Here is a 12,828-nt window from a genome sequence, read left to right on the forward strand (position 1 = left end):
CGGTTGGGGTTGGTCTGTATCTTTTCTACTCTCACCTGAGGGAGTCGTGCTCTCATAAGAGTTGAGTCGATCAACATTCACAGGAAGACCACCGTTTGTGAGGGAGTCAAGTTGCTCTTCTCCCTGTTTAGGGTGAGGCCCAGGTCTTAAATGTGCTTCAAGATTATCCTTGTCTGTTGTGGCTTGCTCTCTTGATTGAGCACACACCAGCCAGTCATCCAAGTAGTTCAGCACTAGAATTCCCTGGGACGCGGGAGGCGCTAGAACTGCGTCCATGCACTTTGTGAATGTGAACGGGAATTCGTAAGCCTCTCCTTCTAAGGCCAATCTGAGGTACTTCCAGTGATTTCAGTGAACAGGAACATGGAAGTACGCATCCTTCAGGTTGAGCGTGGTGAACCATAGGCCGCTCGAGATGGCCTGCATCACCCGCGCTGGTGAGAGCATCTTGAACCTGTGCTCCTTTAAACATTTGCTGGTCCAGGATCGGCCGGAAACTTCCACCCTTTTCGGAATTATGAAATACGTGGAGCAGAACCCACTTAGCCGTTCTAACGCCTCTACTTTTCTGATTGCGTCCATGTTCAGAAGTGAGGCCGGAACGCCTCCTTCCTCACTCCGTCTGTCACAGAGACACCCCTGTATGGCGGCTGTCAGCATCGGAACTGGAGTTTGTACCCATCCAGGACTGTGTCTGGTACCCAGGGGGACTCGACCCACTTCTCCCAGTTTGCCCTTTGGGCCTGGGAGAGACGGCTGAGGCCGACCGCCAGCACATCAAAAGAGCTGCTGAGGCGCACCCCTTTTAGCAATGTCTACTGCTTGTAAATGTGGTCATGGCCCCTGTCCTTGCGCTGTCGGGGTGTAAAACGTTGGCTCCCATTTCCCTGCCCCTGCTGTTTCGGCGGGGGAAGAGGAGGGCCAAGATGTTGCTGGAGAGCTTTCGAGACATGCGGCCTTGTCTTTCAGTTCCTCCGAGGCGCGGCGTTAGGGCTGGCAGTTTTGTAGTCTGCTGTATGATGTTGACAACCCCTGGCCCAAAGGGTGAACCTGGTGTGAGGGGGAGCTCCAAGAATGTTTCCTGAACTGGCGGTGGCAGTTTAGACTGTGCCAGCCAGAGATGGCGGTGTGAGATCACCACTGAAGCCAAAAGTGGCCAAAGGGGTGCCACTGCGACGACGCACCACACCCAGAGGGGGGAATGCAATCATCAGTGGAGGAGGACTGTACTGTGGCCCTCATCCCCTCCAGGCGTGCTATGTGCATGCATTCTCCAAAAGCGATGCAGGCCAGATAACTGTTGGGTTCTCTAACCGCTCTCTGCGCGTGATCCAAAGTTAGAAATGTTAAGCCAACAGTGTAATATACTATGTCTATAGGACACACTGCGCAATATTGTATAATAGTGAAAATTACTACGTACCTACAGTATCTGCCTTGAGTCATACACTATCAGAAGCATAGGAGATGTAAATGGAGTGTGAACTGCCTGACAGTGCGGGGAGAGCATGGGAACTCGCACACGTTTATAGCTTAGTCCTATCTTTATATGTGTGGGTCGGCTGTAACTCACACCACGTATAAGCTTATTCTTGCTTATTTGTTGGGGTTTAAGTTGGCAGGATGTAAGGGAAGTGTGTTTAGCAACTTAGTACTTAGTCCTGCAATGGTCAACTCTCATTAAGTTAGTTACTTTGCATAGCTTGTTCACCGTGGAACACATAAGATTCTAGACACAATGGCTGCGCCCTGTTAGAGATAAACGTGGTGCGCCTTGCGTCACGTTGCTCACTCTCAAGGGGAGAACTGCAAGTCCGCCAGAGGGAAACATACAAAGGCTCCCGATCTTGGCAAGGGTAGGCGTGGAGCCCGAGGGCTAAATGAAAACCGGGAGAGTACCGGTGGACAAACCAAGACAAAGACAACTAGAACAAGCCCTCCACACCGCAATACGAGTATCACCCAGGTTGGTACACTGTCATTAAAGCCAAACAAGATGCCACATACCAAACCGAGTGGAGGGACAGCAGAGCACCCAGATAGAGAGGCTAGCTAGCAAGGTTCTCTATGCTATTGATATCTGGGTATACATCTGCACGTATACACTCTAACATAGAGCTTTTACCAAGAGAATCCTCTCAGGAATGCGCAGATAAAAAGAAGAGGTATCCCAAGCAAGTCTCTTCTTATTGGTGTCCTTTAGTAGTGGTTTCTTTGCAGCAACTCGATCATGAAGGCCTGGTTCACGCAGTTGAGATGTCGGTTACTTGAACTCTGTGAAGCATTTATTTGGGCTACAATCTGAGGTGCAGTTAACTCTAATGAACTTATCCTCTGCTGCAGAGGTAACTCTGGGTCTTCCTTTCCTATGGAGGTCCTTATGAGAACCAGTTTCATTATAGTGCTTTATGGTTTTTGTGACTGCTCTTGAAGAAACTTTAAAAGTTCTTGAAGTTTTCCGTATTGACTGAACTTCATGTCCTAACGTAATGAGAGACTGTCATTTCTCTTTGCTTATTTGAGCTGTTCTTGCAATAATATGGACTTGGTCTTTTACCAAATAGGGCTATCTTCTGTATACCAACCCTACCTTGTCACAACACAACTGATTGGCTCAAATGCATTAAGAAGGAAAGAAATTCCACAAATGAACTTTTAACAAGGCACACCTGTTAATTGAAATGCATTCCAGATGACTACCTCATGAAACTGGTTGAGAGAATGCCAAGTGTGCAATGCTGTCATGAAGGCAAAGGGTGGCTACTTTGAAGAATCTCAAATATATAATATAATAACACTTTTTTTGGTTACTACATGATTCCATATGTGTTATTTCATAGTTTTGATGTCTTCACTATTATTCTACAATGTAGAAAATAGTAAAACATTTAGAAAAATCATGGAAGGAGTAGGTGTGTCCAAACTTTTGACTGGTACTATAAGTACTAGAAATACATGTTTATACAGTTGAAGTCAGAAGTTTTTTATACACCATAGCCAAATACATTTAAACTCAGTTTTTCACAATTCCTGACATGTTATCGTAGTAAAAATTCCCACAATAAGTTGGGTGAATTTTGGCCGATTCCTCCTGACAGAGCTGGTGTAACTGAGTCAGGTTTGTAGGCCTCCTTGCTCGCACACGCTTTTTCAGTTCTGCCCACAAATTTTCTATAGGGTTGAGGTCAGGGCTTTGTGATGGCCACTCCAAAAGCTTGACTTTGGAAGTATGCTTGAGGTCATTGTCCATTTGGAAGACCCATTTGCGACCACGCTTTAACTTCCTGACTGATGTCTTGAGATGTTGCTTCAATATATCCACATCATTTTCCTACCTCAAGATGCCATCTATTTTGTGATGTGCACCATTACCTCCTGCAGCAAAGCACCGACACAACATGATGCAGCCACTCCCGTGCTTAACGGATGGGATGATGTTCTTCGGCTTGCAAACTTCCCCCTTTTTCCACCAAACATAACGATGGTCATTATGGCCAAACAGTTCTATTTTTGTTTCATCAGACCAGAGGACATTTCTCCAAAAAGTACGATCGTTGTCCCCATGTGCAGTTGCAAACCGTAGTCTGGCTTTTTTATGGCGGTTTTGGAGCAGTGGCTTCTTCTTTGTTGAGCGGCCTTTCAGGTTATGCCGATATAGGACTCATTTTACTGTGGATATGTAATGGCTGTCGTTATGTAGATAGGACCAAGGCGCAGCGGGTTGCATGTTCATCATTATATTTTATTAAATAGATGTGAACACAGAAAAACAAGAAAACAAAGAATGACAGACCGACAGTTTCACAGGCTAATACTCACAGCAGTGCGAAATACAACTACCCACAAACTACAAACAAAACACATACCTATATATAGGACTCTCAATCAGAGGCAATAAAAACACCTGCCTCCAATTGAGAGTCCAACACCCAATTACCTAGACATAGAAATACAAAGAACTAGAATGAACCTAGAAATACAAAACATAGAACATAAACCAAAACCCGGAAATAATAAATCAAACACCCCTACAAAATTCACACTCAACCTAAACCATACAAAACAAATACCCTTCTGCCACATCCTGACCAAATACTAATACAATTACTCCCTCTGCTGGTCAGGACGTGACAGGATATAGATACTTTTGTACCTCCCAAGGATGAGTCAGACTTGTGATCTACATATTTTTATCTGAGGTGTTTCTTTTGATTTTCCCTTGATGTCAAGCAAAGAGGCACTGAGTTTGAAGGTAGGCCTTGAAATACATCCACAGGTACACCTCCAATTGATTCAAATGATGTCAATTAGCCTATCAGAAGCTTCTAAAGCCATGACATCATTTTCTGGAATTTTTCAAGCTGTTTAAAGGCAGAGTCAACTTTGTGTATGTAAACTTCTGACCCACTGGAATTGTGATACAGTGAATTGTAAGTGAAATAATCTGTCTGTAAACAATTGTTGGAAAAATGACTTGTGTCATGCACAACAAAGTAGATGTCCTAACCGACTTGCCAAAACTATAGTTTGTTAACAATAAATTTGTGGAGTGGTTGAAAAATGAGTTTTATTGACTCCAACCTAAGTGTATGTAAACTTCCGACTTCAACTGTATATGATTTTGTGTTCAGTAACTTATTTCCAGATTTTATTGTATTTCATTATTTATGTGGTGAGTGAACTATGTAGTTTGTGATTCTCTGGGCATAGATATTTGAAAGTAAGTTGCATTCTGAATATTGTTTTCTTTATTTTTGAATTAATATTTTGGGCATTGGTCTGGTCTTATTGTTTGATATACTTTTCACTATGTTCTGTTCTCTCTGTGTGTCCTTAACTATTTTTCCAATACCTACTTTTACCTGAAGTCCTTAATGATATCTGAGCGTGTGTTTTGTGTGTGTGTTGTTTCTAGGCAGGGGACAAACACTACCATCCCAGCTGTGCACGATGCAGCAGGTGCAACCAGATGTTCACAGAAGGGGAAGAGATGTACCTGCAAGGTAAGTAGCTAGATGGGCTGACGTTATGATTGAAGCATTTTGAGGGTTATTACAGTATAGCTGGGTTGGTTTAGCCTGGTCCCAGATCTGCTGTATTGCCAACTCTTAGGTTTGAACATACATGTTGGCATGATAGCACAAACATATCTGGGACCAGGTTAGGTTTGGATGTCTTTGTTCTCTAAGACCATCTGTCTCTGTTCTGTTCCACAGGATCAACCGTATGGCACCCTGGCTGTAAGAACACAACCAGAACAGAGGAGCAACAGAGGGAACAGGTAGGAATCTATCTGGACATGAATGACCTCTTGTACCTTTACCTTGTTTGCATTGTGCAAGTGTCTCTTCTGTGTCAGCCAGTCCCAATTTGCTCCCCATACCCCTTCCCATTGGACCTAAACCTTCGATGTGTGCAGATGTGTAAGTAATACATCAAAACGTTGAAGTTGATTGGTCGCTTACACAGATTTGTAGGTCTTATAGCAGGTGCAGCGAAATGCTTATGTTACTAGCTCCAAAAGTACAGTAGAATGTCTCGCAAATACACACAAAAATAAAAAATCCAAACAAAAAAATCAAGAAATAACAATCCAAAGTAGATATATTAGAGTGAGCATGTTTGAGAATATAAATACGTGGTGGCTATAGACAGTATATAATTTTGAAAAGAAAATGGTATGTACAGTATATTAGGATGAGATATGTCGAGAATACAGTATATACAGACACAGTGAGTAAACAACAGTATATAAAAAGAATGAGGTGACCAGTATTCAATGACTTTATACATGGGACATTATTCTCAATGTGCAGGACTGAGTACCAGACAGGCTAGTGATGGTTGTTCAATAGTCTGATGGCCTGGTCATGAAAGCTGTTTCTCAGTCTCTGTCCCAGCTGACGCGCCTCTACCGTCTCTGTCTGCTAGATGGTAGTAGGGTGAACAGACTGTGGCTTGGGTGCCTGAGGTATTTAAAGATCTGCTTGGCCTTCCTTCAACACGGAGTGCTGTAAATGTCCTGGAGGGCAGGCAGCGTGCCCCCGGTGATGCACCACCCTCTGGAGAGCCATGTGGTTGATGGCGATGCAGTTGCCATAACAGGTGGTGATGCAGCCCTACAGAAGAGTATGGTGGAAGCTCCACCACTACACGGCCTATACCTACCAGACCTCTCAGATCTGCAAACATCAAAGAGTTGGGGCTAAAAAGAAGGGGTAGGGAGCAAACCGAGATTGGCTGTGTCTGTGTTACTGGTTTTTAGGCGGCTAAAATGTATCTTTAGGCTGCACAGACACCTACAGACACCTCCCCTTTAACCTTTGTCTTTCTTATGTCTACCTCTGTATGTAGTGTGTGTCCCACACTCTGTGGTGGTTGTGTGCGTGTGAGCTGCAGGTTTGGGGTCAATTACATTTCATTTCAGTCAATTCATGAGGTATTGAATTAACTGAAATTCCAAATGAAAAATTCTAATTTTTATTGGAATTAAAATGTCAGTTCACTTCCGTAATTGATTGAATTGAAATGGAATTGACCCCATCCCTGGTGAGCTGAGACTTGGACCGCTGAATGGGCTCCATCTAAGTCAGGTTGGAGAGGAGGCAAAGCACAGCCCCCTCTCTGACACACTCATGTGGAAGGAGTAAGGGCTAAAGACAAGGACATATTTGAGAAGTAGACATAAAAATGGTTCAAATTATACATTTACTTTTGGGGATCCCCAATGTCTCTTGAGGACACCCAATTTGTTATGGGGGCACCCAGCCACCCCTGTAATTTGAGCCATGAAGATAAATATCAAACGATATAAAGTGATGGTTGTTTTCACCCTAAAACTCTTTACAAAGCCCCCATTTATAGTAACCATGTGGTTGTGAAAACATGATTCATGTCAATCAATACATTAATTCAGGACTGTTGTTTTCATCTGAAATTAATTTCCCATGGGAATGCATGTGGTATTTACAGTGTTAAGGACATTACTAAGTCACAATGCAAATGCCCTCAATCACTTTGCAAGAGGCAAATGAATGACATCATTGCAAGATAATGTGTTTGTATTTTATTTAAAGATTGAATCTACTTGTCATGTGACAATGTGGTGGAATTTCAAAAACAAAGTTAGGTGTTAAACTGTCTTTTCTTTATTGAACCTTTATTTATCCAGGCGAGTCAATTAAGACATTTTTTTCTTTAAAATGACGGCCTGATGAATTCTTATTTTCCCCTCCTTTTGACGAAGCAGTGATTGAGTGGACAAATTTCATTCCTCATTTGCAAATTGAGGCGAACACAATACTGTAGCAACTTTGATCCAACACCTATAAAACTCATCAAGAGGTTGTTGGGATGTTGTCTTGACTTCCTTTTCTGTTCTCCTTTTGCAGCCTTCAAGGTCGTCATCTGAGAGTATCTGTTCCAGACCTGGTTCAAGCATACATGGCTCACCAGGTCATACCATATATGTGAGTTCTGTCTACCATACAACTACCCTCACACACATACTGGGCTGGATGTACTGCTTATATTTTTTTATAGGCCACATCTTCCCTAGGGAAGCTTAAGATAAATCGTCATTCCATGTGTAAACTTTGTCTAACATGCTGACCAGATCGCGTGTGGCATTGCGCGCATGTTGATTTTGTCCCCCCACACCAGACGCCATCAGGACACGCAGGTTGAATTATTAAAACAAACTCTGAACCAATTATATTAATTTGAGGACAGGTTGAAAAGCATTAAACATTTATGGCAAATTTGCTAGCTAATTTGTCCTGGAATATAAACATTGGGTTGTTATTTTACCAGAAAAGCACAGACTAATCCACAGAATAAAGGGTTAACGTTTGTTTTCTAGTAATTGCTCCTCCTTCAGGCTTCTTCTTCTTTGGACATTAAAAGGTGCATTACCACAACCGACTGGAGTGTGGACCTCAGTTCATCTTGCAATCACCCACGTGGGTATATGCTCCTAAAAACCAATGAGGAGATGGCACGTGGGTATATGTTCCTAAAAACCAATGAGGAGATGGGAGAGGCAGGACTTGCAGCGGTCCAGTGTCACAAATAGAACCAAGTTCTATTTTAGCGCCTTACCACGCAGACGCTCGCGAGCAGTGTGAGTGCAATGATTGAATAACATGTATACATTTATTTTGCAACGCTCGCGCACGCGACGCGTCCGGTCTGGTCAGCATGTTAGTCGTAGACTTTATTCTTACCGATACATACATTTTCTGTTCAGCCTTACATCTAAAGTAAAGTAATAATAATAAATAAATATAAAATAATAAATAATATTATAAATAATAAAGTAATCCTTCTAACCCTATAGACCCAGTGGTCAGGGTCTATAGAGGAACTTTTTAGCTGCCCTAATACTGGCTAGTGTTAACTCTTTGCAGTAGATGTGTGCTTTTAGTTGTGTATAACCTCTCTCGCTCTGTCTCTATGTATGTGTCGGTCTGTCTGTCTGTGTCCCTAGGCAAAAGTAGACAATGAGATCCTTGAATACAGGGACCTAGCCGCCATTCCCAAAGTCAAAGCCATTTATGACATAGACCGCCCTGATCTGATTACCTATGAGCCTTTGTACACCTTGTCCCTTGATGAGAGGGAGGAGAGGAGGGAGAGTGTGGGAGAGGTAATTTGCATGAACGTGTATGTGCGTGTGTGACGTGTCATGTTGAAATGAACAAGGCCTCATTCTGAAGTTGCAAGCTGTGCCGGGTAAGTATTGGTTTGAGAGAAAACAGCTGTGATGCATAAATTATATTATCCTAAATCATATCAATTTTCTCCATCTCTCCCCCCCAGAGAGTCATGTGTCAGGCAATAAATATGTCTGTTGTTGCAGGGTGGAAGGCTAACACTTTGTGTACATTCCGTATTTAGTAATAATAATACATTATAATTATACAGTGCTTTTTCAAGGATCCAAAGTCTAGTGTTAATGTCACACTCAGGTTCATGGCAAACTCACCCTTATAAAGGAAACCTATTATTGACACGAGAGTGCTCAGTCATTTTTCTGTGTCTACAGCTCCATACTGCGAGAAGGGAGCGTTCCCCCATGCCAGATGACAAGGTAAGACAGCCACCAACTATTCTCATTGATGATAACATGGTGTTGGTGTGTGCTTAAAGTATGTTGTATGGTGTTTCTTTGCTTACAGTATGGTCAGGATTGTTAGCTAAGTTAGCTTGAAATAAAGACAAAACATTTTTTTCTTTCAGTCCTCAAGAAACATGTCACCTACATCATCCGCTGTAGGTGGTACTGCATTACACAGTAATACACTGTACATGTTTAGCTGCAAACGTTCAGATCGAATTACAATGAAAGGAAGCTCTTGACTATGGGTTGATAGTGATTGACAGGTGATGTAACTGTGTTGTCCCTGTAGAGCTGCTATGACATGAGGGAACACATCCTTCAGAGGTCTACCAGTCAGGGCTCCATCGGCTCGCCTGTCTACAATCGTCATAGTTACACCCCGTTGTCACGCTCACCACAGCATTTTCACAGACCAGGTGAGAGGTGTGTGTGCAAACGCATGTTTGTGTGCGTGCGCGCATGCATGCATGTATGGTTTGTATTGTTAGTCTTTACAGGTTACACAGGTGAAATAATTTAAAATAGTCTGAGATGTACAGTAGGCACTGCCTCAACACTCTTCCTTGACTATTTTAACAAGAACATAATACCACTTGTTCACATCTCACAGGAGTATCATTCATGCCTGTCACTCTTTCTTAACCCCACCTTAATCTTAACTCCCCACTGCAGCTGCTCTGTTGCTGTCCTCCTATATCTTTACTCTTCACTGACCACTCTGGTAACACTTTATAATAACTGTCATGAATAAGCCATTATATTTATTTTATTATTTTTATTTTATCTAACCTTTATTTAACTAGGCAAGTCATTTAAAAACAAATTCGTATTTTTAATGACAGCCTACCTGTCACGGTCGTCGTAATGGATGGACCAAGGCGCAGCGGGTATGTGAATGCTCATTTTATTTAACACGAAACAAAAAACAAGAAAACGAATAACGGACGACAAACAGTCTTGTAGGCTCACACAGCAATAGAAAGAACAATCTCCCACAATCCCCAAAACAAACAAACTCCTAATTATAGGACCTTCAATCAGAGGCAACGATAACCAGCTGCCTCCAATTGAAGGCCCCAATCCCAAATACTAAACATAGAAATAAACACCCTAGAAACAGACATAGAACTGTACAACATAGAACTAAACCAAAAACCCCGGAAACATAAATAAAACGCCCCTCTACATAAACACACACTCAAAACCATATAAAACAAATATAGACTAGGGACACGCACCCCAAGGCTAGTGCGAGGAGCGGGAACAGGACGTACTGGACTGGGCTGACGCACTGGAAGCCTAGTGTGTGGGGCTGGTACTGGAGGTGTCAGACTAGGGACACGCACCACAAGGCTAGTGCGAGGAGCGGGAACAGGACGTACTGGACTGGCCTGACGCACTGGAAGCCTAGTGCGTGGTGCTGGCACCGGAGGTATCAGACTGGAGACACGCACTTCAAGGCTAGTGCGAGGAACGGGAACAGGACGTACTGGACTGGGCTGACGCACTGGAAGCCTAGTGTGTGGGGCTGGTACTGGAGGTGTCAGACTAGGGACACGCACCACAAGGCTAGTGCGAGGAGCGGGAACAGGACGTACTGGACTGGCCTGACGCACTGGAAGCCTAGTGCGTGGTGCTGGTACCGGAGGTATCAGACTGGAGACACGCACTTCAAGGCTAGTGCGAGGAACGGGAACAGGACATACTGGACTGGGCTGATGCACTGGCGGACTCGAGCGCAGCACTGGCTCCACCCTTACTGGCTGGATGCCCGCTTCCCCCTGGCAAATGCGGGGCGCTGGCACCGCGCACACCGGCCTGTAAATACTTGGCCTCGACGCAGTGCGCATTACTCCGAAGCACGGGACCTGTCCAGTAATAGGTTGCCTCCAAAAAGCACAGGGATTTAGCTTGGGGCTTAATCCTGGCCCCGCCAAACTACCCGTGTGCCCCCCCAAAAATAATTATTGGGGCTGCCTCTCAGGTTTAAACGCCAACCGTGTACCCCAGTAACATTCCCGGTCCTCTTTAACCTTCCTCCATGGGCCCCCTCCGGCTATAATCTGCTCCCAGGTCCACGACTCCCGATAGTCCACCTGCTGCTCCTTCCTCCGCTGCTTGGTCCGTGGTTGGTGGGAGATTCTGTCACGGTCGTCGTAATGGATGGACCAAGGCGCAGCGGGTATGTGAATGCTCATGTTATTTAACACGAAACAAAAAACAAGAAAACTAATAACGGACGACAAACAGTCTTGTAGGCTCACACAGCAATACAAAGAAATCACAGCTGTCCTGGTACATTGTTTGCTGCCTCTAGCCATTCGGGATACACTGTTTCAGTTTCAATGACTCAATATTTTGGACAAAATCTGACAAATGTAAAGAAGACTGAGAATGTCAATACAATCAAACTAGCAAGGGCAATTTGTTTATTTTTATTTTTTTTATTTCACCTTTATTTAACCAGGTACGCTAGTTGAGAACAAGTTCTCATTTACAACTGCGACCTGGCCAAGATAAAGCAAAGCAGTGCGACACAAACAACAACAGAGTTACACATGGAATAAACAAGCGTCAATAACACAACAGAGAAAAAGAGTTTATATACAGCGTGAGGAGGTAGGCAATAAATAGGCCATAGTAGCGGAATAATTACAATTTAGCAGATTAACACTGGAGTGATAAATTAGCAGATGATGATGTGCAAGTAGAGATACTGGTGTGCAAAAGAGCAGAATGTCACAGCTGTCTTCAGAAATGGACCAAAATGCAGCAGCGTTAGTATTCCTCCTTCAATTTAATTAGAAAGAACACTATACAAAAACAAAAACAAGGAAACTGACAGCCAACAGTCCTGTCAGGTGCAACCACACTAAACAAGAAACAATTACCCACAACCCCAAAGAAAAACACACACTACTATATAGGACTCCCAATCAAAGGCAACTCAACACACCTGCCTTCAATTGGGAGTCCAATCACCAACACAACACTTAACACACAACCCTGCCACGTCCTGACCAAAACTAATACAATTGCTCCCTCTGCTGGTCAGGACGTGACACAGAAAAGTAAATAAAAACAATATGGGGATGAGGTAGGTAGATTGGGTGGGCTATTTAGAGATGGACTATGTACAGCTGTAGCGATCGGTTAGCTGATGTTTAAAGTTAGTGAGGGAAATATAAGTCTCCAGCTTAAGCAATTTTTGCAATTCGTTCCAGTCACTGGCAGCAGAGAACTGGAAGGAAAGGCGGCCAAAGGAGGTGTTGGCTTTGGGGATGACCAGTGAGATATACCTGCTGGAGCGCGTGCTACAGGTGGGTGTTGTTATCATGACCAGTGACCTGAGATAAGGCGGAGCTTTACCTAGCATAGACTTATAGATGACCTGTAGCCAGTGGGTCTGGTGACGAATATGTAGCGAGGGCCAGCCAACTAGCGCATACAGGTCGCAGTGGTGGGTGGTATAAGGGGCTTTGGTAACAAAACGGATGGCACTGTTATAGACTGCATCCAGTTTGCTGAGTAGAGTATTGGAAGCTATTTTGTAAATTACATCGCCAAAGTCGAGGATCGGTAGGATAATCAGTTTTACTAGGGTAAGTTTGGCGGCGTGAGTGAAGGAGGCTTTGTTGCAATGATCATAAGCCAGTCATAACGTGGCTAATAGGCTAGCTTTTATTTAGCAAGCTGAAAACACAGAG

The 12,828-nt window shown here is 43.6% G+C and overlaps 1 protein-coding gene across 6 annotated transcripts in view; it reads left to right on the forward strand.

The window, feature by feature from the left end:
* LOC106579423 (actin-binding LIM protein 1) overlaps nucleotides 1–12,828 on the forward strand; it is a 168,810-nt gene that overhangs the window by 112,657 nt on the left and 43,325 nt on the right. For 4 of the 6 annotated variants that reach the window (XM_045702618.1, XM_014159318.2, XM_014159324.2 and 1 more), the window contains exons 7-13: nucleotides 4,916–5,003; nucleotides 5,217–5,281; nucleotides 7,392–7,469; nucleotides 8,489–8,647; nucleotides 9,047–9,091; nucleotides 9,241–9,273; nucleotides 9,411–9,537. In XM_045702618.1, coding sequence (XP_045558574.1) covers nucleotides 4,916–5,003; nucleotides 5,217–5,281; nucleotides 7,392–7,469; nucleotides 8,489–8,647; nucleotides 9,047–9,091; nucleotides 9,241–9,273; nucleotides 9,411–9,537 — 595 coding nt within the window. The remainder of the gene's footprint in view (nucleotides 1–4,915; nucleotides 5,004–5,216; nucleotides 5,282–7,391; nucleotides 7,470–8,488; nucleotides 8,648–9,046; nucleotides 9,092–9,240; nucleotides 9,274–9,410; nucleotides 9,538–12,828) is intronic. The other 2 variants (XM_045702617.1, XM_045702619.1) reach the window with 1 other exon arrangement.

This window comes from Salmo salar, chromosome ssa19 (assembly GCF_905237065.1).
Source record: "Salmo salar chromosome ssa19, Ssal_v3.1, whole genome shotgun sequence".
In the NCBI taxonomy this organism is placed as follows: domain Eukaryota; kingdom Metazoa; phylum Chordata; class Actinopteri; order Salmoniformes; family Salmonidae; genus Salmo; species Salmo salar.